The sequence below is a fragment of the Brachycentrus maculatus genome, unplaced genomic scaffold (assembly GCF_059751285.1).
Source record: "Brachycentrus maculatus isolate JH-2025_06_01 unplaced genomic scaffold, ASM5975128v1 h1tg000018l, whole genome shotgun sequence".
In the NCBI taxonomy this organism is placed as follows: Eukaryota; Metazoa; Arthropoda; class Insecta; order Trichoptera; family Brachycentridae; genus Brachycentrus; species Brachycentrus maculatus.
Window position 1 is genome coordinate 493,599 of NW_028280772.1, and position 27,564 is coordinate 521,162.

The window sequence follows — 27,564 nt, forward strand, 5'->3', positions numbered from 1 at the left end:
AAAATCTGGATTATCTCCAATTACAGGAGTTATTTTCATATTATTTTTACCCCAGACTTCCATTTTCTTCTTCATCTTTGATGAGATGTCAAAAAATAATAAGAAAAAGAATTATTTTTTGACATCTCATAAAAGATGAAGAAGCATATGGAAGTCTGGGCATTTACGGGGCTGACTACCGTCATAGGCTGGTTTAAGTGATCACTTTACACACGTGTAACATTCACCAATTCTACACATTATTGACAACCACACTACTCAAATTCTTAGAAGTTCTATATATATGAACCTATTTAGAAACCTTGTTCTTGAATCACTAGAACTTCACTAGAGACATCTATTGGTGAGATGTAAAGAAGCTTTTTATTGAACAAGTATTAGGACACACTCAAAATGTTGTCAGAAAAGGAATGTTGATAAAGAAAATAATAGGAATAAATAATATTAATTTGAAAAAATTATGTTGCTCGGGCTATCTAAAAACGGGACGGTCCCGTTCAAAACGGGACGTACGGTCACTTTATGCATTCCACATAATTTTCAAACACCGAAACACGTATCACAGTAGATTTTAAGAAATAGTGGTCTTTTACTAGGTAAAACTTGGGTAAAATTTACATTAAAATCAAATCCGAAGCACAGGTTCACAACTTCTTTTGGTCTAACGCCCAGCCTAAGTTTCACGTCGGAGGGGAAAAAGAAATTGCGGAATGTCCCCTTATATTTATTATAATTACTATTTTAGATTGCAGTTACATTTATTATTTACCTTGCTTATTATGTTTAAAGTTTATAGATATTTACGTGAATATTTGTATGTTTACAAAAAAATATAAATTAGCTAAAAAATATGTTTTATTTTAATCTGTGTTGGGAACAGTTATATCAATCTTCTCTCTCATGTAACAAAATGTGCCCAACAAACGTGACGCGTCCTTGAAATTTTACTTTGAATTCTCGTCCAATTATCGATTATCAAATCACTGCCTAAAAAGTTACACATTAAAAACGTCATTTACATGATTTAAAGTTAATAAAAGATACATCGTTCATCCTCCCTATAGAAAAGATACCGCTTCGGAATTCATATGAATATAAAAAAAGTAATTTAAATACATATAAAGGTATACCATATGCAAAATAATATCCCCAAAAAAATATGCATACTTATTTGATTTTATTTTATTTTTAGTTTTCGACGCTCGCTCTTGTATGGCTATTATGTTACGAACACAAGTCAGCGGTAGTGATATGACAGTTTCTCGAGAACAGGTCTGGTCTTGTCTAGAGTTGAACGTGGTGCTTTGTCTGCTAGATCCTGAACCAGGGGTCACCAACCTATTAAACGTCCGCATATATTTATTTAATAATAAAAAAACAGATATTTTAACACACTTACACGATAAATTTAATTTACATATTCTATCTTTCTATGTAATTTAATGTATTTTTAATGTGAAGTTTTTGAACGTAAAAAAATAATTATCACTTTGTAACTGTGAAAGTTCTACGTCAAATGGGTACGATAATCGGTTGTAAAATGTTTATGTAATTAATAATTAATATATTAACGTTTTTTATTAATAAAATTACATATTCGATTTTAAACGATTTTTAAATCGTAATTGTATACAAATAACTTATTTTTTTCCTTAAACGTTTTATAAATGGTCTCAACCATTGTGCAGAAGTATAGGAAGCTATGGGCCTTGAAATTACAAACTACAAGTTATTAAATTCTGCACATACTCAGACCCTCATAAATGATAATTTTAAAGTATTTCCCAATGTGCTCAAAAGTGAATCAGTGATGTCTAATTACATAACTTCTACGTCAAATATCCAGTGTTCTTGCAGGTAAGTGGATAGCAATACGTTATCTTTAACGAAACCCCGACATACTTCATGGGTTACACGTTTGGACCCAAAACGAGTCGAATCTGCAGATTATTTCTGTATTACTCTTAACTAACTATCGCGCCGCTTCCGCAAGGATAGACAGAGAACAAAACGCCACACCACTGTCTTTGCAAACATTCTTCGCTTACGGTGACTCGTTCACGGGTTCATAGATTGTTTAATGAATTGTTAACCAAGAAGCAAAAAAAATGGTTCGTCAGGAAATTTCATGAGAAAAAATTAAGGTTACTTACTTTCATCTGATCTCTACGTCTTTTTTCTTTATGCTTTATATACTTGTATTTCAATTTATCAGTCAGATCACAAATTAGTGAATCAGGGATTCTATACAACTGTGAACGGGTTCAGCCTTGGCGAACGAGATTCACTCGAAATTGAACGGGTTTCTTCGTCTGACGAAAGATCTATCATTCAATCGGTCCGGTCAAAAGTACGGAATTTTTAAGTGATACAAATCCATGGATGCGGATCTTTGAAACGGGCGAACGGATCTTATCCATCTCCACAATAAAAAATAATCTAAGCCATAAGCAACGCGCTTGCTTTCATTGCAAAATAATATTTTTGAATTAACTTTTATTTTCTGTTATGTTTACCTTGTGTGCAGTTTTTCAATGTATATTTTTCTTTCTTTTCAGTCGGAAAAACTACATTGTCCTTAGAACGCAGTTATCAGTCCGCGTACATGCTATACGAGGTGAGTTTTTATGTAATGAAATAAATTCCTAATAAACCCTTAATATTAATAGGGTTAATATATAGTATTCGTATTCAAATTGGACAAATTTTAATTACGAAATGAAAAGTCCATTAAAAAAAGTTTTTTCCTAGTAAATTATCACATAACGCTCACTCCTTTCAACAACGTCGTATATCAAAAATCGTCAATTTTCAGTTGTGCATGTTTTCGGAATGCCCAGAAAATGAATGACTATATTCCAGCAAAAGCGGCATACTTTTAACTTAATATTTACCTGCTACAGGGCAGAAAGTATTGTTTATGCGTTTTGAAGAAAATGTATTGTTATTTTTTTTTTAAATAAACTAAATATTTTTGAAATGGAGAAAAAACATTCAGGTTGTAAAAGATCTGTTGCACAGTAAAAAGTTCAATAAGCGGCTTGATATTTATTTTTAATACATTTTATCATATTTTTAAACTTTAAAAACGATCTCCTGAAAAATCAAAATTTTTGATATATGACGTTGTTGAAAGGAGTGAGCGATATGCATAAAACTAATGCGTAGGTTGTTTCGTCATGTTTAATGACAATATGCACAAATTTGGATTGATTATTTTTATTTTTGAACATTTTATTGCTTTCGTTCGTTCAAGATAGTCACTTTGACTATCGGTTTCAGTTATTACAGTTTTACGAAAGTAATAAACACTTTATTTAACCAACTTATTCATCTATCTGGAGAGATCATTAAAAATGTTGATTTAAATAACTGTAAAGTAGAGCAAATCTAGCATTTGTATAAAAAATATGGACCTACTCGTAATATTATAATTTATTTCTTTGATTACGCGTGCAATATTTCATGAATTGTCTATAGTGTGTTTGTTTTATTATTGATCTACTCGAAATAACGTAACATTACGCATGGCTAGACTTTATTATAGTTTATGGTAACTGTCAAAAATGTAAATATGACGTGCGGAAATGCGTTTGAACCCGCATCAATGTTTTGATACTACTGTAAACATACTTTTACTTGTATTTATTTACCCCTTTTCGATACCTGGCCATTACTCGATGTTATATATTGACGATTGCCGGCCATCAAACCGAATGACAGTTTCAGCAGAATAATTTTACTATGCTGAAAATCAGTCTAATCCGAAAATACGATCATATCCCTCGATTCAGAGCCATCTGCCAATGAGCGAGTGAATAAATACTTAGGAATATTCCAGTGGGAACACGTACTATTACATTGTGCAAGTACTGGAATATTCCCAAATGTCTAACATGTGTAAGAATTCTATTTATATATGTCAACTTTATTTTAGTCGGCTATTCGTTCCGCTGCGTGTAATTATTACCTACATAAATTGCACCTGTTCACGTCTTACAAATATTATACAATCTACCAAGAACTATTTTTGTTTAACTACATTTAATATACAATGGACGCTGGAAAACATCAGGGCATAAGCGTCATTTTGAAAAAGTATGAACAGATCTTTTTACAAAAACAATAAAATGGTTTGTGCAGTCTTTTGAAATTTGAAAACCTTCAGAGGGCGAAACAATTAAAGGCAATTTTTACCTCGCATTAAATTAAGATTTAAAAGCGCAAGACAATCAGTATCATTCATTATTCTTCTAACCCTCATCTGCACCCAATGGGGCATAGGGCACTGCTTTGAACAGGAGTGTTACTTGGTTGTTGAACACATGAAGAAGAGGTGATCAGCCAGGGTAATATTGAATAAGTAAAGAGTAAAAAATCAAAAGAATACAAAAAAGTTTGCATTTTCACTATTGATGAGAACATCTGTAACATCTCAAAACTAGTCATGTTTTTACTAACACACTAAGGACAGGTAATGTATTTCTACCTGTTGGGTCTATTAATGCTTAAAAAGAAGGGTATTTTTACACCCTGCTCCGGCCTCATTTCAATGTGAGAAAAGAAAGAATAATAAAAAAATATACATATTTATTTATATTATAAACCAATCTCTTTGTTAATGTCTTAACTATTTGTTTACTATGATCGAATCCCGTCACCAGCGGTCCACAGGCGTAAAAAACACCCGTCCTTAGTGTGTTATTAAACCGAAAAAAGTGGTCTTATGCAAGTTTTTTTTGTATATGTAATTAAACAAAGTTATTACCAATGCCGTAAGCGAAATTGTTGGTGTTTCGGATTTGTATAAATACAATAAAAAAATCTTAAATGTCTAAACTTGGTTGATATGTGCATCCCGGGGCTTACGACCTGGCATTTGGCTGGCTTAAATGATCACTTTGTACTCTTGTGTAACATTCACCTATTGTTTTTCAACATCTTTATACTTATGCAGTATTGTAGGATTCATTTTGTAAGGTCACTAGTTCTACTAACTAGAATTAATACTAGTATTAATAGTATTAATCATTTTTGAAAAAGAAGCGGTTAAGCGGCTTGGAAACCAGTAGACATTTTAATTAAGTTATAATAAGATATTTATAGTGATTTTAAAACAAAGTTATACTTTAATTATAAAATGAAAAATCAACAAGCTTTTGCTTCTAATATAAATTATATAATTGTTTATTAATTAATTGATTACTTAAAATGGCTTAAATTTTTTTTTTGTAGAGAAATTGCTGAATTCTGATGGGCGCGAGCTCCGCCGGGCGCTGTTTTCCCTGAAGCAAATATTCCAAGAGGACAAGGACTTGGTGCACGAGTTTGTGCAGAATGACGGGCTGGACTGCCTCATCCGGGTGGGGGCCGACGCGGACCAGTACTACCAGAACTACATCCTCCGGGCGCTCGGCCAGGTCATGCTCTACGTGGATGGCATGAACGGGGTGATGGAGCACAACGCCAGCCTGCAGTGGCTCTACTCCCTCATCGCGTCCAAGTTCCGGCTCGTCGTGAAGACCACCCTCAAGCTGCTGCTCGTCTTCGTGGAGTACGTCGACACCAACTGCCTGCTCCTCATCAAGGCCATCCAGGCGGTGGATTCTAGCGAGGTATGCGTGTCTGGCTCCTGTTGGAGGCTTCTTGCAATGTCTTCCGACCGATCAAAGGGAATAGCGATATGGGTATAATCTAACATTGTGTTTTCAGGGGTTGCCTCCGTGGACGAACATAATGAATTTGTTGAAGGATTACGACGCATCCGACACCGAGCTGCTGATCTATGCTATGACTCTGATCAACAACTGCTTGAATGGGATACCAGACCAGGACACGTACTACAACCAGACTGATTGCCTGGAGGAGCAAGCCATATGCAACATCATACAAAGATACATGTCCAAACAGGGAACCGACTTGGACCTCTTGAGACAATTCCAAATCTATGAAGCAGTCTTAGCCCACGAAGATGGAAACGAAAACGGAGCACCCCTTAGGTAATTAATATGTTTTTTTAAATATTTTTATTCTTATAAATTTGTATTTATCCATCTAATTATTTCCATCCTTCTCCCAAACCACAACTGAAACGCTTTCTTTCTTTCCTTCCTTCTTAGTCAACATCCAGACTTCGCTACCACAGACTACAGAATGCGAAATACAAACATTGTAAAAAATATTAAAGTAAGAAAGCGTCTATATGTGTGAATGTAGGTGTGAGTGTGTGTATGCCTACGAGATAGGGAATAAAACTAAAGTACGTCAATACAAATACATTTATAATGAATCGTTTTACTCTCATCAATATAACAGACAGCTGGACGACTCCATTCGGCAAAAGCTGCGTCACCGCAAGTTGGTGGAGGACTCGAAGCAGGGAAGGAAGTCGAGAAGGTACTACTCCGGACTTACTTCCGGAGTCACCAACGGGAACTCCTGTGACAGCGCCACTCGGTATAACCAGGACCTGCTGCAGTCGGCCTTGGCGGATGAAGAGGAGGACCAGCCGCTCACCCCGCAGCCCATGAAACCCTCGGAGTCCTTCCGGGATAGCAAAGGTGACACATTTAATCAGTTTTCTGGTTTTTTGTTTGCTAAATTAACACTGTTTGATCATTTTGTTGAGGCGATGTTTCAAATCATCATATTTTCCCTTTCCGGTGAAATATCATAATCACCAATTTGAGTTATTTTGAAGCTTTCCGAATTTTTTTTTATTTTTGATCAACTTTCTTTATAACACAGATAATAATCATGTTTTTATTTTTTTTAAAGAAATCACATGCAATCAAAATATGTTTGACATAAATTTCTTTTTTAAATATGAGGATTTAAATTTCTCCGGGAAGGGCTTGATATTAATTTATTTAATAATAATTTTTAATCTCCTATTTGTAGTAACCGAATCATTTATTTAAAAACACCATATCACTCCCATTATTTATATATAAAAAAATCAAAATTATTTTTTTTTGGATTTAAAAAAAAAGTGATAATATTTAGAAAAGGTTTCCAAAAAAATTTTTTTTTGTTTTTAAATAAATGTATGAATTTTTAAATGTATCTGATCCGCATGATTTTGCTATATTAGACCTAATAAAATCTAATGTATCAAGCAGTAACTCAGTATCCTGAAATCATCATAAGTATATCAGAAAGTTCGAATGGCCTTTAATACTATGTCAAAACCAAATGAATTATGGACTTAGATACTCGTATGATGACTTTCTCGGTCTCGTCCAATAACATGTCGACGGACATGACAGTAAATGCATCATTTCTGTATGATTTTATCAGATCTGATTTGAGAGACTGCTTTGTATTTTTGGATGGTTGACTTGTAATTGTGTATATAATAATAATGATTGATCGGTCCATCTAACACAGAAGTAGCTATGTCCCTTCAAAGAAGACGAGAAAGAGTTCAGAGACACAAGGAATTTATTAAAGAACAACAGAAATTGTCATCCATGAACAAAAAGGATGAACTTATCGACATTCCATCAGTAATTCCAAGTAAGTACCGCAAAAAGAAGTTAAAAATGCATTAAAACTACATTTTTAATACATTATTTAAAAATTACATCTATGAATATCTACATCTATACATGTCATAAACTCGATCATCGCATTTCAAATCAGTTGTGTCATATCTACCACACGGCTCAATTATGACATTTTTATGCCTTATTTTCTTCTTATTTTCTTGAAAATAATTCTTTTTAATGACAATAACAAATATGTAGATAAGTTTAAACCTTAAGATGAAAAAATTACTCATAAAATTAGCATTTTTACCATGTGTCTCTTTTATATTCAACACAAGCACTCAATTGCGATACGTGGCACTAGTGAAATGGAGATATGTTTTGTCTTAACACATCCATATTGCTGAATTTCCAAATGTTTATATATGGAGTTTTTTAACACCCACTTTTGTATCTCAGTCAAAACTGCCTTCTGTTCAGAACTTTGTGAACTAAATAGCTATCGCCTTTTTAAGCATAGGTGAGAATTCTAGAAAATAAATCTATCGCATATATTTTTCAATCGGCAGGAATTGAACTGCGGCCCCAACTTCACAGTCAAGCGTCTACTTGATATACTAATGCACTTAAGAAACACGAAAATATGTGTAGTTGAGATTTTTTAAATTCTGAAATATTGTTTCAATACAGCTTATTTATCTTTTTCATTTCCAGGTCATCAAATCTACACATCGGGATTGCAACAGAGAATTCATAACGGAACTTTGGGACATTCCGGATCTAAAGATTTGACATTGGCGGTAAACTGTATAAATAAACAGATGGACGAAATGGACTTACTAGAGTCTCCTAAAGGAAATGGGAAGGCCGATTTGGGGCAGTGGGTGAGAAGATTTAATCAAAATGGAGATACCAGTCACGAGGAACCGAAGATTATCAGTAAGTTTTTATTGTATTACTCCTAGCTTCCTCAACATCCATACATCTAGTCATATATGCCCTCCCATTACATGGATTTTTGACAATAGTCACATAATGTCTCGTATGAAATGGAACCTTTTTGTATGAATGTAATACAATGTAATACAGGCGGCCCTCGATTTTTGCACTTAATTGCTTCCTGAAAATGTGTGCGAAAGTAAAGGTCAAGTTGAAAATTATCAAAATGGTGACTATTTTTATAGATAGTACTTGAACATTAAAAAAAAACATAAATTACAAATTGATGATAATAAGGAAGGTAAAAGAAAAAGGGAGTTTAGGGAAGAGGGTAGAGGGAAAAACTAAGGGAAGAGGTTTGATGGACAGTTAGGAATCTAAGATAGATACATAGTAATGTCTCAGACGTTTTTTAAAAGTTATTAGACAAGGTGCATTTTTTACAAGGAGAGGTAATTCATTCCGTAGTTTGGCCGCTTGGACAGAGAAGGAATTACTGAAGAATGATGTGTTATGTTGAGGAATGGAGAGTGTTCTTTCTTGGGAAGAATGAAGTGATAGACATCTGAGAGGTATATAAAATTTTCAGCAAGATGACATGGCAGTAAATGCATCATTTAGGTGCATTGGGGTTGTGAATAATGTTATAAAGAAGCGTGAGAGATTGAAGATTTATGCGCTGGTTGAAGAGAAGCCAGTTTAGTTCCGTGCGAGAAGGTGAAACTAATAAAAAATATAAAAAATGTGTTTTACTTTATAATCTTACTCTGATTTAACTTTTACAACAAGTTAAATCAGAGCTATTGCTCTGCCAGTCCGCGTATAATTTTCCTACTCGTAATATCCGTAAGGCGTTTGTTGAATGAATACATTTTTCTTCCAGACGATGACCCCCTGAATCTAAAAAAACCAATGGTTATGATCGACAAGGAGAGCACTGTGAAGGATATAACTGAGAAGTTGTGTTCTCCGTCCGCAGTCAGAAATCAGACTGAAGATGGGAAGGTCAACCTCGTGGAGAATATGACCGGGGTGATATCAAAAGCCATGAAGGGGTTAGCCAAATCCAAGTCTAAAAGTAAGCCCTTACATTTGTAATAATTATAACTTGTATTTGTAATAATTACGAGTACAGATTAATTCTGTATAAACTTTTCCGCTTTATAAAAAGAAAGTGGAAATAGCTATTTATTTGTTCTATTATGATATTTTCTAGTGAACTTATTATTTTGTTTAATTTTAATTGTGTGAATAGTGTATGGTAATTATGTGGTATTAGAGTTATTAGTATGCCAGTATAGTCATTGTTCTGTCAAAGAGATGGCTTCATCTCGACAACCGGTTGACTAAGATTCCCACTTCCATATTTTATTTTGGATTACCACTCGAACTATTGACTGTTATTATTTCAGGCATTGTGAGGAGTCCCACCATCGAGATTTCAAACAAAGGCGAAGCTAAGAAAACGGAGAGCGACTTTAGTTGGGATAGTATCATTGCGTCTCTCGACAGACCACTGAGACTTAAGGATCTGGACTTCACGGATCTTAGTGCCGACAACGAAGAGAATCTGTCCAATAACTCGAGATCCGAGGGCTGGATTCCCCCCCCGCCGCCCATCTTCAGGTCCCACAATGTGCCGGACAATGTGCCGCCCCCTCCTCCCGGCTGCATCCCGCTCCCTCCGCAGTTCTCCGCGCCCCCGCAGCCCTCCAGCGCGCAAGAGAACATGTCCACTCTTCCTCCCGAATATCACAACAAGTCAAAAAAGACAATAAAGCTCTTCTGGAGGGAAATCAACGAAGTCAAAAAATCATTCAGTTCGGAGCCAACGTCCATTTGGGATGAAATTGTACCTGTGAAGATCGAATCTAAAATCCTGGAGCATCTCTTCGAATCTCGGACCAAAGATGTTATCAAGGTAACATTTTCATACATCATTTAGAAAAACATTTTTAAGAATATCTTTCGTAACAAACATAGTGACCTGCTTTTTCAAAAAACTAATTTACGGTGAAATCCATAGAAACCATTTGAATATAAGAGAAGTATTTTTATACACACTCCTGTATAATGATGTCCGCTTCCATAGGGTGGAGGTTAGCGCGTTTGGCTACCAGGTCCTGGGTTCAATTTCCAAAAAGTCTAAATAAATATCATAAGAGGTTTTTTGCTCTAATATTTATTTTATATGATACTGGACCGATACCTGTAGCGCAGGACTGATCACCTTGCCGTCATGTGATTAACAATTAATTTAATAATGTACCTGATGCAATCCTGTATGCACTGTTGCGTGCAAAAGAACTCAACCATATACAATTTCTTATATCATTTTACATATGTTTTATTCCAAGCAATGTTGGTGCTATCTTTGTTACAAATGAATAATTACTGTAACCTTCATTAAGCAAAATACACAATAATACAGCATTAAAAACAATGTACATACATGACTAAAGTTTTATTTATCATTGTTGCATTATATATATGGCAAAAAAATGTAAATATTTTATTCTCTGCCTTTTTGTTGTGTTCTTAGCTTGGCATTGTGTTATTTCTTATTCTTTATACATTTTGACCAGACACCGAATGCTTTTCTTAAATTTGCTTAAATGAAAAATTACATAACGGAATAATAAGAACAACAGTAAAAAAAAATATTTGAGAATTGATTGGGCTTGTGATCCCATAAGTTTAAAATAGAGAGATGTATTCTATTTTTATTTCATATCAGATATGTATAAAAAGTAAATATGTAAAAGTAACATTTAAGTAGTGTGACAGTTATCTGGCTTTTGGTAAATCAGTTACGTGCACTATATACATATATATATATATATACAGTGAAACCTCTATCTATCGTTCATTAAATAATCGTTTTCCTGGATATGTCGTTTATTTCTTCTACCACGAATACATTTCATACAAAAATAGATCGCATTGATCGTTGTTTCTCTATCACCATTTTACCGCATTCATCGTTAGAATTATGCTGCATATTTGATATATTTTGGCTGTTTTTTTTTACATTCTCCTCAATGTTGTTACATTCGATGACAATGTTCCAACGTGTGGGATAGAAACTATCGAAAGCCTATGTGACGCGAGGTTGACGGATACAGTAGGAGAGGTCAATATTGATGAAGAGGAGCTGCTGCCTGTACCTTTATTTTCAGAAGCATGCACACTCTTTGAAAGATTAAAAACTTTCTTCTACGCTCAATGCCGAAAAAAAAATTGCAAAGATGAAAACATACTGTTGACTTACGGAAATAAAACAGTAAAAAAAAAAACAAATGTCGATCACAGATTATTTAAAATAAAAAATAAACTTTAATATTTTTTGATTCTGTTCAACTTTGTATTTTTTTTTTAATAAATACATTTATTTACATCTAAACGTTGTATTCCTCTTAGAATTTGAACCTACCAATGGTTATTCAGATTGAGAGGACGGTATCTTTACTCTATAGCATCTCCTTGTGTATAAATTTCTTAATCCCGCTTTCATTGTTTTCCTGCATTCATAGTTAATTTCAATAGGTCCCTTTAAAAACGATAGATAGAGGTTTCACTGTATATATATATATATATATATATATATATATATATATATATATATATATATATATATATATATATATATATATATATATATATATATATATATATATATATATATATATATATATATAAATATATATAGGTAAAAAAATTACAATTTATATAAAGTATTTTGTGAACTTTAGTTAGGCCATAAACTATAGTTTAAATATTGTTAAATGGATAAACATTGTGAATATAATTTAGTTTATTATATAAAACTCATTTAATTTTGTTAATGTTTTTAATATTTTAAGCATTAACTTTGTGGTAATTTTACTTTTACAAAAATGCTAGTGATGCCAGTATATAACTATTTTTCTAATTAAGTATGATAGATATAAGAGTTATATGTAGTGTGTAGTAGATATATAAAAAATATGTAGTTTGTAGAGAAATGAGTAAAGATGCCTATCAATAGCCGCGCTGAGGCTCGGAACCCTGTTGCTCTTCCTGCGGGGGTAAGAGGAGGATAACGCAAGAATGCAGGATTGCAACGTGGAATGTTAGAGGACGTATGGATTGAAAAATTAATGTGTGATGTGATGAAAAGTGAGTGCTTAGATTTTTTAGTATTTGTGACTGAAAAGATGAAATGAAAAGAAAAAAAAAGATTTATAAACATGAAAGATAAAGATATAGAAAGGACAGTAAATGCTAGGAACAAGGTTAATGATACACTTAAATCAGTTATGGCAAATAAAAACCTATAAGCGAAAGCTTAACTCGCAGTACATAACAGAATCTTGATTCTAACTCTAATGTTTCGAAGCGAAGCATGGAGAGGCAAAAGAAGGATGAAAGTAGAATAAATCAGTCGAAATGCGTTCTCTTAGACGAATGTGCGGCAAAATGTTATATGATAGATATTTGAATGGTTATGTAAATAAAGAATGCAAGGCTGAGTGAGATAAGCATTGTCACAAAATTAAGAAAGATGTATTGAGATGGTTTAGACATGTGGATTGAATGAGTGAGAAAAGATCGACAAAACAAATTTATGAGGCGAATGTAACTGGAAAAAGAAGCAGAGGCAGACCGAGGAAAACTTGAAATCACAATCGGGTATATCAAATACTTAAAAGTGGCTGGGTCCGTTCAGTCGAAATAATCGGCGGGTATGTATGAAGAGATGCATGGATGTGGAAGGAGGCGAAGAATGTTTGCAAAGATAGAGTGGAATGGCGTTCTTTTCTATTTGCCTACCTCTGCGGAAAGCGGCGTGATAGTTAGTTGTTTAATTATTTATATATAATTAAATATATTATTTGTTTATAACAGACATAAACATTACTAAACAAACACTCATGATTTTTTAATGTTTTTATTTAACATACAGACATTCATAAATATATAATTTGCATATTTGTCCAATAATGTTTTTTCCACAGCATAAGTCAGACTGACCACACAGAAAGAAGCACATAGATTAGTGCAAATAGACCTACCAATCCTTCGGTCTTAAAATTAAAAAAATTATATTTTCAAAAATTCAACTTACTTTTTATAAATATTACGCCATGATAATTCAATACCGAAAGAAAAAAAACTCTGTCGCTAAAGTATTTAGCTTTATTTTCAATCAGCGTTTTATATTTACCTTTTTGGAAACACTTCCGAGTTTAGTTGCAAAAACTTATGTCTTTTTCACTTTATTTCCATGTGCTTTAATCTGGGATATCTGATGGATCGTCCAAAATTAATTCAGGATGTAAGTTGTTTATTATTTTTTTTCCAACTTTATTAAAATTTGATCCCTAATCCTTTTGGTGTTTTGTGAAATCTCCATTTTTAGTTTAAATAGTGGTTTCTGAACTAATTTGGTTGTTTTACCCTATGTACTTGTGGAAAATGATAGAGAATCAATCACTGTTTAATTATCTTTTGTACCAGAGAAAATAACATTCGAGGATTGAAATATTATGTGTTGAGATTACGTATACACAAGTGTTTACCAGACACGATGACTCTTTCTTTCAATACCAATGGATTGCCAACGGATATCACAAAATGCTCACCTTGGTTCATCCTCTACTATAACCCGTTTAACTGTCTTCCTCTACTCAAACTACTGCTATTTTGTGTAATCATGCTTCATTCAGTAAGAGTATGTATTCATTTCTTACTTGAATATCATATCAGTTTTGGTGGTGTTGACTAATATTAAGTCGTGTTTGTAGCATGGATAGTTTCAATTGATGTCAACTGTAATCTAGATGTTTCTAATTCGATTACTTGTTTTCTATAATTCTTATACAATGTCTTAACATAATAATGAAAAATCAGCTTTTTTCTTACGTTTACGCTATACCACGTGAATGACACCCTTTCATCTCCGTGGTTTAGTACGTTAGATTTAAAGATTTTTATAATTATTTCAATTTAATCTTGTCACCCTGTTAAATAAACAACTGAGAATATGCAATTTTATTTATTTGTATATCCGGCGTAGGCATTTGCTTGCATCAGAAACACAATAGCATTGATCCACAAATATAATATTCATTTTGATTTATGACAGTGAGCTCAATTTCAAAACTGTAAATTATATTACGGAATTGTGAAAATTATATTTAATAGAAAATGAGATAAATCAGTAGTTTTCCCCGATATCTGTATACAGTTAAATTACTAAAAGTAATAATGCTAGTTTTTAAGTCCTTCGCTAAAAAAATGACATTATTTCTCCTAACCGTTATCCGCACCCAATGATACATCACATTGTCACAGTGTTATCTTAATCGGTGACCGGTCCTACGCTTCAGGTACCTATCCAGGGTGATATTAAATAAATATTAGAACGGAAAATCACTTAAGTTTGTTATAATCCCCTTGAAAATCGAACCCGGGCCCTCTGGCACTGTGGACAAAAGCGCTAATGCGCATGGAGGAGATAGGTATAGACTAAAATAATATGGTAATACTGAAAAGATTATTTTAATATATGTAAGAGAATTGTACTTATTTGGATTATTAATATAAATATCCAGTATGTTTTATAAAATTTTATTTATTATTTTTTTTTTTTTTAATTATATAAAAGTATAGAATATAACAGTTTTTTAAATTACAATTGATGTTTATGTATTTTATCTACAAGTATAATAACTTTAAAACATTTTCAATAAACCCATGTTACGAATATCAACACAAATTTTCTATATCAATATATTCCCCATCAATAGACCTAATTTCTCTATTAAACTATCTTTAATATTTACGATTCTATTTATGGAGGTTTTATACACATTCGTAGAGGTTTTATAAAAGGTAAAACTAATCCGCAACCTAGTTCCATGGTTAACAAAATGGTGGCACAGGAAACAATTTCATTATTTATTTATTTCCCTGAATTTTAATGTTGATGTTTTGTTTGCCCGCCAGCAATTGGAGATTAATAAAAATAAGGAAGTTATTGTCTTGGACCACAAGAGATCGAATGCGATTAATATTTTGCTGAAGAAGCTGCCCCCTCCTCAAGCAATCAAGAATGCCATTATAAAAATGGACGCCACTGTTCTGACCCGGGAAGGGATTGACAAACTGATTGCTATGCTCCCGTCTGAAGAGGAGACATTGAAGATCCAGGAGGCACAGGTCAGGCACCGTATTATTATACATCAAATAAATAACAGAAAAACAAATCAAATATCTTCACACTTTGTACCGACATATTATGGCATTTTATTTAATAAATCAACATTCATATAGATTTTTCGTATGGATGATTTATTGAATTATTATTATTAGCGATTTCTTCATACAAATGTGCAGTAGAAGGAGTCGTCAACCGATGGTTCCAGATTCACCCATATGTCATTTTATTATACCTACAAAAATCTATTTCCATAATAATATATATAGAATCTTACTTAAAACTCTTACATAAACTTATATGTAATTATTATCATAAAACACACTTAAATTAATTAAATTAAAATTCATTTTGTCATAAAAATTATGAAACTGTCATATTGTGGATGTATTTGAAAGAATTTCATTAAATATCGTCAAGAATGCAAGCGTGTTATAGCATACTGTATTAATTTTTTATCATGATTGGCATTTTTCATGTCAAATTTATTTTTTACTCGGGAAAAGGACATACATAGTTCTATGCCAAAAATGGATTAAAATTTAAGATTGTTTATTTCAGGTTTCAAACCCATCTATTCCCCTTGGAAATGCGGAGCAGTTTCTACTAACTTTGTCATCGATTTCTGAATTAAACGCCCGGCTTAAACTTTGGGTATTTAAACTCGATTTCGAATCTATAGAGGTTAGTATTTTAAAATATAATTTTAAAATTTTAATTTTAAAATTGTAATCTGTATTCGGCCAGAAAAGTCACATATCGCTCACTCCTTTCAACAACGTCATTTATCAAAAATCGTCAATTTTCAGTTGTGTATGTTTTCGGAATGCCAAGAAAATGTACTATATCCCAGTAAAAGCGGCATATTTTTAACTTAACACGTTGTCGTCGGGACACGGCATTTACCGTTTTTCGCGGACTGTCGGTCAACTGCGGGACACGGCAAATGCCGTTTTTGTCGACTGTCGGTTATCGGCGGGAAACGGCAATATACGGGTTTGTTATCAGCGTGAAATAAAACGCGTTGAAGGGTAATCTGCTACCTGGGTGCTAGGCGATAGTCTGTTGACGTTATTTGAGATGTCTTGTCCGGATTGGCTAGTGTGTCGCTTGTAAAGGCATCCCCAGAAATCTAGAGTTTTTATGCGATCTCAATCTCAAGTTTAGTTTGAGCCATTTCACGTATCGGACTATTTTTCATACCGCTCGCACTGTTTTGTTTACTTTGTTTACTGTTTGGTATGTTATTATTTGAATATATTAGTATTGTATAGGGAATGATACCTCGGAGGGGAAGACTATTTTTTATAGTTTATAATGCTTCTAAAATTGTGGAATACGGAATACTTAATTAAAAATTATGATTATAATTTATTTTTGATGATCAAATGTCATATGTGATTTCTTTGAAAATTTCAATCGAAAATATTATTTGGTTTAGAAATTGTGTCAATTTTAAGAAAGCGATATATTTTTCCGCTAATCGCGAAAAACACCCACTATAGGCCGCTAGAGTCTATTGTTCGAAGCGCCCGACTACAATGTGTTAATATTTACCTGCTACAGGGCAGAAAGTGTTGTTTTTGCATTTTGAAGAAAATGTATTGTTAAATTATTTTTTTTAATATACTTTAAAAAAAATCATGGAGAAAAAACATTCAGGTTTTACCTTAAAAGACCTGTTGCACAATAAAAAGTTCAATAAGTGGCTTGATATTTATTTTTAATACATTTTATAATATTTTTAAACTTTAAAAACGATCTCCTAAAAATCAAGTTTTTTTTATATATGACAATGTTGAAAGGAGTGAGCGATATATGTAGCACCCAAACTCTATAATGTTGCATCACTTGATATAAAATTAGAAGTAAATAAAAATATATTATAATGAGCTAAAAATTGGCTTCTTGATATGGGACATGCAAATTTTCCAAGTTGGTCCAACTACCAATATAAAAATCATTATTTTGGTTGAATAAATCTAGAAATTTCAGACTCTGCTCATTTACATAGTTCATCTTGTTTTTTATTAATTTTACGTTGTATTCTTTGGAATTCCTATGCATATTTTTATTGTAAGCAAATGAATATCTCATCACGGGTTTTAATTGTGAGGCTACTACTAGTACTACCATCAAGCTGTTTCTATACAAGAGTAGACAGAGAGGATGGAACACCACACTCTTCTGTCCTGACACACACTCCTTCACATCCATACATCTAATCATACATGCCCTCTGATGATGTAGAGTTTTGACACCACCAAATTTTAGGTTTTGATTGATCTGATCGTCCCAAGTCTTTTTTGGCCATCCACGTTCTATTCTCCATAAAAAAAATAACTGCTCTAAGTAATAAATAAATATAGTACAATTTTTTGCAAAATTTTTGATTTCATGATAAGCTTTAATAACTATGAAAAAATTCCACATTTATTTTGTGATTATTATTTTTAATCCTTTGTTGATTTTTTCAGAATGAAATTGCAGAGCCTTACATGGATTTCAAGTTGGCAATGGAAATTTTAAGGAAAAATCACACATTTAAGAAAATAATCTCCGCTATTCTTTCTACGGGGAATTTCCTCAATAGTTCCGATGCCAAAGGATTTCAATTAGAATATTTGTCAAAAATACACGAAGTCAAAGACACAGTACATAAACATTCTCTGCTTCATCACTTGTGTCATATAATATTGGATCAATTCCCGGAAACTACTGATTTGTATAGTGAGGTACGCATCCATTACCATATTGCCTTGCCTACTAAAGGAAAATTAATTGTTGAGCAAAATGTGAGCTGTGACACTCCGATTATATTTATATACTTGTATATTTGAATTAACAGATTGGCACAGTAACGAGAGCTTCCAAAGTAAATTTTGAGGAGTTATCAGCAAATATTGAAAGGTTGGAGGTAGACTGTAAAGCATCCACTAATTATTTGAAGGAAATTCTCAAACACGACAACAACCTGATGAAAGCCAAACTTGGGGACTTTTTGCATGACTGCGCAGAGAGAATCATAATTTTAAGTATTATTAAAAAACGTCTTTATCATAGGTAATGTATCACATAATTCTTTCTTGCTATTCTTATTTTTCTATTTACCATTTCTCCAACCATTTCCATTTGCATAGGCACAGATTCCCAGGTCTAGTATAGAAACTCTCGGATTCCATTCGGACCTATCCGTGCGATATCTTTGAAAAAAAAATTATATTGAAATTTAATCAATCATGCAAAGTACTTTGCGATCAAAGTTAAAGGATTACTAATGCATTCTTTGTCCCTATCACTCTCAAGGGGCAAGTAAGTTTATACTAACTAGTGTGTACAATCCGTCACCATGTTCTAATAGCCAGGGTGACAGTGATAGGAAAGTTAGTAACTCTACTAGGGGACCCCAGACCCATAGGCTATATGTCATCATATTTTATAATCATCATTTTATCCGTCTTTTGTACAATTTCTTATTGAATTTCATTTGACCCTAAGCTCTGAACCTCTGAAATCCCTCAGTAACATTATATGTATGTCGTCTTTTATGATATTTTAGATACACAGAATTCTTAGCGTGGCTCGGTATTCCTGTTCATCGCATGATAGAAACAAGACCTTCCGACATTTTCAAAGTGATTAGCGAATTTGCACTCGAGTACAGAACCACGAGGGAACGAGTTCTCGAACAGAGAGCGAGGAAAGCGTGCCATAGAGAAAGGAATAAAACTAGAGGAAAAATGATAATGGACGTAGGTGTAAGTATTCACATTTTATCCTTCCTTTTCCTCCTTCTCTCACTCCACACACACCGTCCTACTGAAGGTTTGCAATCATCATGGCAATTTTCACTTTGTCTGCAGCCGCTCTAAACAGCGACTTAGTGATACAGTGAAATAACATTCACTCAAGTTGTTAAGCTAGGATATTCATCTTTATCCTATGCTGCGCTGACCTTCAACTTTGCCTTTTGGTATAATATCTATTACTCTTCCCTCAAAGTAATTTAGCTTTCTGTTATTTATATTGTCTTTAAAACTCTCTCTTTTCCCATGCATCTTTAAACATATTGGTTTGGAACTCTCCATCATCTAATATTTTAACATTTTTCTATCATTTTTGTGGCAGATTAAGTTATAATATGTACATAGTTGGCTTTCGACGCCGTAGACAACCATCAAAAAGATGTAGCATTATATGTTTCTCATACGCATTTTTATTTTATTTTTTGATAAATAGATTCTTCTGGGACCAGAGACAGCGGATAATCAACTAAAGTCAATACTCAGTTCTCAAGATTCTACAATACATAGTGCTCTCAACAGGAAACGGAAAGATCCCGAGCCAATGGATAAGTAAGTACTTCATAATGGCCTAAAATTGGTACATATTATAATCACGTAAATATTAACTAGTATCCGATGCAATATTAACTATATAACTTTCATTTCTCGATGGAACTGCATTTTATGACAATAGATGAATGGCCGTTATTTTAGCTGTAACCATATATATTTGTTGACCAGCTATTAAATTTTGCGACAACTGACCTGATGAAAAAAGTTACCAATGTAGATATAAAATATTTCAATTTATAACTCTTATAACGTGTTACAGAACAAATAAAAATAATCATGCTGTGGGAATCGAGGAAGCGTTCAACTCGATGTTAACAGTCAAAATGTCGCCCGATAAAAAATCTGACCACCATCATAAAAGATATACAAAGTCACAAAAGGGACCTAGTAAGTATTTGTTCTTATGTTATATTATTGGAAGAAAGGTTTTGTAAAATTATGATACAATTGAACCTCAATTATTAGCGCCAAGGGGAAATAATGCTCGTGACCTTTTTGTATCAGAGTTTTTATCACGCTTATTTATACTTGATGTTTTGTGGTTATGCGAACAGTTCTTACTTTGAACAAGCGTGGTTATATCCACTTGGGATTGCACTGAACTGCAACTGAATTAAGATGATATCTTTAGAACAATTTATATTTATTAAATCTAGTTTTGTAAAACTCTCTTTCATGTAAAATATTCTAATGTTATTTCTTTTATGCAAGTGATAAAAATGTAATTGTAAAACGTGTAACATTTATCGATTTAGGTATTTTATGTTTCCTTTATTCATTTTATAGTAAAACGATCCCGTACAAGGGAAGGAATCCATAATGATCTGCGTTTGGATTCCGCCTTATAAAACTGCTGTTTAATTCAGGTTCATACATTTATTTATTATATTTCTGTTTTAAAACGCATGGTAGTGGTAGTCCATTTGTTATAACAAAATGCTTCAATTCAATAAATTTTATGTAGCAGTTGTATTTCTAACAGAACATTAATAGTGCTTTTTAACCAGTTCCCAGTTTGACTCTAGCGCAACTAGGACAATAAGTTTGTACTGCACTGATGAGTCCGAGTGCTGCTCAGGCTAATCGAATCCAACTTGTCGGTATTGATTTGCCCAAGCGAAATTTATTGATGTATTTGTTTTTATTGACTAACCTGAGCAGTGGTCGGGCAGTCTTGTGTCGTCTTGTTGGTGACGATATCCTGTACTGACGAATTTTCTCGCAAAAGTTCAACTATTAAGTGGTTAAAGACTGTCATTGTCAATCGGAAGTCATATCCTAAACCTTGCATGTATAGGTCATGCCGTAACAAAACATTATTATAAGGTAAAACAGTTAACTCCGCTCAAAGAAAAAGAAAATGCACTAGAAATTAAATGAGAATAAAGATTTAAATTTTTTGTTTTTTACTAAGTCTCCACTCGTTTACAAGTGATTTTAACTCTAACAAAGAAAATATATTGTAATAACAATAATAAAAGATATAAGAAGAGATAAAGATAAAAGCAACAAAAAACTATTAAAAAATAAAAACAACAATAATAATAATAAACTGACATTAAGGAACATATAAAATAATACAGAATAAAGATTAGACGCATTATAAATTTTTAAACTTATCCAAATCATTTTTTTTTTTGTTTGTTCAACAAATACGAAATTCACTACAAAAATTTAGAACGTATATTTAATGCAATTAATTTTCCTGTTTTTTTTTATCACTTAATTATTTTGTCTTTATTTGACGCGTGTTTTACATTGCTAACATCATTGTATAGTGATTTAATAATAAAGCAAAATTGAAACTTCAAATAGATATAACAAACTGGTGCCAAGTCATTTACTTGGCAAAGACTAACATAACACTGCAGACTATGTAACTAACCACATCTGTACTTCTGAGGGCCTGGCCTGACTGCCTGACAGAAAAATCTTAAATATTTTTTTGATCTACCACCCGTAGTATTAGTTTTGTCATAGAAATTTACCACCTGGCTAAAGGGTTTTTACGCTTTTCGTATTGCGCGATATTGATCTGAGCTACCTTTTTACTTATTCAAACTTGCAAATTCAAAATGGCACACAGTCAGAGTTGTGCGATTAACAAAATTATTATGTAAAGAGTTATCATGCTCTGCGACTGATTGCTTTTACAAATGGTTACAAAACATTTTTAGATAAACAATAGATATTTGACACGAAATACTCTTTATGAAAATACTCATATTTTAGTCATTAATTGTCCTCCGTACACTTTCGCCCAAGAAAGTGTCTAAATTAATTAAATCCTAAAATCGGATTACCTTGTTTGTTATGTTGGCGAGATAAAGAGTTGCCCCGCTTTCCTTACGATGCGTATAGAAAACATTGTATACACCAATTTGAGGAGAGTCATTATGAACCATTGCAAGAGTAATAATAAATACTCAATGAGGCAAACTTGAGTTATTTTTAATTGACTTCATTTTTATAATGAATTGAAACTACTTTCGACTAAATATGTTTATTGCGATAGCTGTTTCGTCTTCCGATGGCAAACGTTGACAATAAAATAGTTAAATAATCATAAACAATTAAATTCAGTAAAAATGTAAATTCTTTTTGATTTTTATAATGAATTATGGTAAAAATTAATTATTGTGGCAGACCAAATATTAGGCTAAATTTTAGTCATAATTTTTTTTTTTTCTATTTTATTCAATTTAAAAATTCTGTTTTTGTTATTTATTGTTTTGTTTCACCAGGACTGGATTATTTTTTTATTGACAATATAAGTGTTGTTTATTTATATAAAAAAGGAATTAAAAACTTAAGCTACATATATTATGTTGAATTAAATCCTGGCGATATGAAATTTCTTTTATTTCATTTAATAATTTTATATTATAGCGATTTGTTTGGTTGTACTGCTAATCTGGAAAACAGCAATTACCACATTTCATATCTGTAGTCTGCAAATATGTTTATGTATTAATATTACAGAATTGTTCAAGAAACGCTTTTAGATATTTTTATATAACTAATATAGGTTGGTGGAGATGCCGGGGATCGAACCCGGAGCCTTTCACATGCTACCTGCCTCCATAGTGTCAGCACGCTCGGCTACCGTACTGGAGGTCCCGGGTTCGATTCCCAAGGGGGGTCAAATAAGTATAAGTGATTTTTTTCACTCTAATATTTATTCAATATTACCCTGGACTGGCACCTGAAGCGGAGGTCTGATCACCTTTCCTTCATGTGTTAACGATCAAAATAACACTGCATTTAAATAATGTAGTGTCCTATGCACCATTGGGTGTGGGTGAGGGTTTGAATTGAAGTGAATATAGGTTAACCATTAAAGGGCGTTATTACAAAAGTTTATATACAAGTATTCCTAGCGCTGCTATTTTGAGATATTGTGTAAATTAAAAAATGGGTTTAAAATTTTGGTTTGAAATTTGCTCTAGCATACAAAAATACCGTGATGCGATCAAATAACTAACCTGTTTTCAATTATATTCGATGCTACTAAATCTTTCTACAAATATTATTGATTACCAGCGATGAGAAATACTACAATAAAAAGAAATGCGACCTTCACAAATCTTGCTTGAAGTGCTTCAAATGTATGCTGCAATTGTAGTTTTCGCATGACATACTAAGATGCTGAATTGTAAATGGATAATTCTGAATAATTGATCAACACACTCGGTACTTAACACTACATCGTACGATATAATAAAAAAAATAGTTTGCTAAAATAATAAGAATATTTTACTTTTTAGCTTCAAGATTTCCTGACAACTTTTCTTTTTTTGTAGTAGGATTCAGATACCGATTATATTAACCTAATATGTAACATCTTAGCATACATTCTTATTAGATTAAAGTTTTGTAGTGACATTTCTTAGTGGAACTGCATTTTATATAATTAAACAACTATGGATATAGTTTTCTCGACTTTTATTTTATTTCACCAGTGACCGGGTTTCGTCGTTACCGACATAATCAGACTGGTGAGAGATTAAACAAAATTCTACGATAGAACCTGTCATTGGTCAAATACAATAAAAGTAGCCAAAACTATATCCATAGTTGTTTTATTTTATCTTGGCATACTTGCAAACATTACATTTCTGGCATATTTTTGTAGCACCACTATCTTACGAACATACAATTTGAAAAGACCACATTTTCTACATCAAATACTATAATTGGAGTGTTTGAACATACAAAAATGTGTAGCGTACCTTAATATAGAACATAACACTACACACTATTTACACTCATTACTCCTGCTTACCTAGATCAAACATAAAACTGGGCAAGCTCAATGAGAAAATTGCACTAATAATTTAATACCAACACAATTTAATGTTTCATTAATTGATTCGGCAGTCACTTTGTGGTAAAATGTGGTTAAGGTGTTTGAAAATGATGCGGAATAAATCGAAACACGTGTCACAGTAGATTTTAGGAAATAGTGGTATTTACTAAGTAAAATAATTTATCGTCTCTGTTTAGACACCTATAACATATAACTTAATTGAATTCTATCCAGGTTTTGTGTAAAAATTGTCCTACGATGTGTTTAGTATTTTGAGGTCAATATCGCTGGCTACCTCAAGTGCAGAATATGTCAAGATTTTGTTGATTGATATACATTACATTCAATACTTGATAGAATATTATTACAAAAAATTATCCGGCGACATCTTATGTTGAGAAGATAAGAACTTTGACTTGCAAAGGATATAAAAGGGTCATAAATGAGTCTATTATTTTTTTTAAAATTCTGTTTTGTTATTTACAAATGATATGAGAAAAAATGCGAAGATTTTTTACCTACTTTTTTAATAATAACCCGAAGGTAGGATTGTTAATATAGAACTCTGTGGTCACTGCATTATGTACAAAAATATCTCTCAAAATATAGCGACACTGACTTCATGATTTAAAACACAAAACAACGAATTGATACCTAATTTAAATGATAACCAGTAATTTTTCATTTGTGTTAAGATATTCATCGGCGTAATTTTTGTATTATAAGATAACATAGCCCTACATTATTACCGGCGTTGAATTTCTTCATATGTCCATAAGTATTCGTTTATTATTTTATTTCAGGTATTTTAACAAATCAAAGATCTCCCGGTTTATTTCAATACCAAATAAAAGGAAACAAGAAATCGTTGGCAACATAAGCAAAAACATTGGCAAATTGGGAGAAACGTTGGCAGCCTAGAGAGAAATATTGGCAACCTAGGAAGAAAACATTCTCCAAACTGTCTCACATGTTTTTTTTTATATTTTTATTATTAATCTCATATTATCTGATTATTTATTTTAATATTTTTTACTAAAATTTGTAATACCAAAGCTGTTGTTTTTAATCTTGGATTGTGTTAAATATTGTTTTAAAAGTTAATTAGGATTTTACTATAAAGTTATGGTACATAACCACACTTAGACCTTATGGTAATGACTGGAATAATGATTAAAATAGTGTATTTGTAAGTGTTTTTTTTTTAAATAACAATTTTATTAGTTTTATGAGAAATTTTTCGGTTTTGTTTTTTTTTCTCAAAAATACTTATTATGAACACAAGATACACACATATTTAACAAATCAAAAATATTTTGTCACATTACATAAAAAGTAGTAATTTGGTCGCTATTGTGTGAATAAATTGTACCTACCATTGTTTATATTTGAAATAAAATAAATAAAGTTTATTGGGGGTTTTATTTTTTAGTATTTTTCTGTTTTACCTATTGATATTTGAAGACCCGACTCTTTATTGCTTTGCTCAATGCTCTTGGTCTCCGGGGATGCGAGGCACCCTCGACTCACCGTCCACCCGCTCTGCCTGCTTCTAAGCCGAGTCGGATCTCTAATACTCGGAACAGAAGGCAAAATAAAATTCAAAATAATATAATCGCAATTGTTTTATTTACTGAAAGTGAATGAAATAAAGCAAATATGAGTACAAAAAAGGAATTCAGTGATTAACATTTTATATTGCTGATGAAAACATAATTTTAATAAAAATGTACATTTCCAGTGTTATGGGTTATGAGTTACGAATGTATAACATACATACAAAATTAAAAATGAATCACATTATACTATACATATTTAATTTATATACATTTAAATCTCTTAAAAAATGTATACATTTATTGGAAGCTGATAAAATTGTTGTTTTTTCCTACGATAAGCTTATATACATTTCTGGCTCATTGCACCTAAATATATTCGTTTGCTAAAAATACATACATTTTAAGTTTTTTTTCATCTTTAAGAACGTCAAAATAAAATTTTCTATTCTAAAAAATATTTTGCCACAAATGATAATATAATAATTGATTTTTTCCATTTTTTAAAATGACAGTATTATAATTAAAACCTAAGTTTATTAATGAACCATCTAATCTCCATATTTTATTAAAATGCATATTAAACATTTTCATAAATATAAAAAATTAAATCGTGACGCATAGTTGTATGTACTTGGAAAAAAGAAAAAATACATTCTTAAAAAAAATATATTTGAACAGAATGAGTTTTTTTATAAGTTTAAAAAAGCTTTAAAATTATTTATTTGTTCATAAAAATGAACCATATAAATATGAATACATATTAAGATAAATAACAAAAGTTACGTTACATTTGACTGATAATTTAATAAAATATTGCTTATGGTGACATAATATTATTGCGCCAAAAGACAAAAGTATTGTCAAAGTGTGTTTGATTTTTAATTCCAGTCTCATGAGATTTTTTTAATAATATTAATTTAGAATAAGTTGGAAGTGCTCAGTGCACTTGATATATTTCATATTTTGTGGAAGGTAAACATTCCAAAACACAATATTGCAGATGTCTAATGACAATTCAGTAATTCCTTATTTTTTTCATATAATTTCACAATAAAATAAATACAATTTGTGTCATACATACAGGGTCGTTCATTTTGTGGTTTCAAGTTGAAAGAGCTGGCATTTGACGCCTGTCGAACTCAGCTGTCATCTCAAGTATCATAATATTATTTAAATGTTTGCCATTTACGATAATGCATCGTTCAACAAACAAACAAGGAGTTGAAATTATTTAAACTTACTACTGGGGCTACACAAAAGACCATGTTTATGCGAATAATCCCCGAGCTCTAGATGCATTCAAAACCAACATTACTCAAGTTATGGCCGAGAATCCGTCCGAAACATGCGAAAATGTGGTTAAAAATTACCTCAAAAGAATCGCATGCATCGAATTTTCCCGAGGTGCCATTTGAATGATATTGTTTTTCACACTTAATGGTAAAGTCCAAACTTTGTAATGAAATAAAATTTTCATAAGAAATGTATCGCTGTGTGTTTTATTAAGATTTTCTTTCGAAACTGAAAAATGAATGACCCTGTATATGTTTATAATTAAGTAATTTTTATTGAAATTTCCAAAATCCATCCATTCCATGAAAAAATAATATTGAAATAATATTTTTTTTACTAGAACTAGAAAATATTTTTTTTTTAAATAAGTAATTACTGCAAATTGCCTATAAAATCTTTTATGACTATTACGTAA

At 32.0% G+C, this 27,564-nt stretch overlaps 1 protein-coding gene across 5 annotated transcripts in view; it reads left to right on the forward strand.

Moving 5' to 3' along the window:
- Window positions 1–25,706, forward strand: part of Fhos (Formin homology 2 domain containing) — a 100,118-nt gene extending 74,412 nt beyond the window's left edge. For 2 of the 5 annotated variants that reach the window (XM_088267142.1, XM_088267166.1), the window contains 16 exons: window positions 2,559–2,617; window positions 5,236–5,615; window positions 5,713–5,999; window positions 6,316–6,560; window positions 7,390–7,518; window positions 8,205–8,429; window positions 9,313–9,507; window positions 9,842–10,350; window positions 15,420–15,632; window positions 16,192–16,314; window positions 18,108–18,365; window positions 18,479–18,693; window positions 19,190–19,388; window positions 19,870–19,985; window positions 20,248–20,375; window positions 25,101–25,706. In XM_088267142.1, the coding sequence (XP_088123268.1) occupies window positions 2,559–2,617; window positions 5,236–5,615; window positions 5,713–5,999; window positions 6,316–6,560; window positions 7,390–7,518; window positions 8,205–8,429; window positions 9,313–9,507; window positions 9,842–10,350; window positions 15,420–15,632; window positions 16,192–16,314; window positions 18,108–18,365; window positions 18,479–18,693; window positions 19,190–19,388; window positions 19,870–19,985; window positions 20,248–20,375; window positions 25,101–25,177 (3,358 nt within the window). In that variant the 3' untranslated portion in view covers window positions 25,178–25,706. Of the gene's footprint in view, window positions 1–2,558; window positions 2,618–5,235; window positions 5,616–5,712; window positions 6,000–6,315; window positions 6,561–7,389; window positions 7,519–8,204; window positions 8,430–9,312; window positions 9,508–9,841; window positions 10,351–15,419; window positions 15,633–16,191; window positions 16,315–18,107; window positions 18,366–18,478; window positions 18,694–19,189; window positions 19,389–19,869; window positions 19,986–20,247; window positions 20,376–20,774; window positions 20,855–25,100 lie in introns of all 5 variants that reach the window. The other 3 variants (XM_088267159.1, XM_088267151.1, XM_088267174.1) reach the window with 3 other exon arrangements.
- The last annotated feature ends 1,858 nt before the right edge of the window (window positions 25,707–27,564 follow it).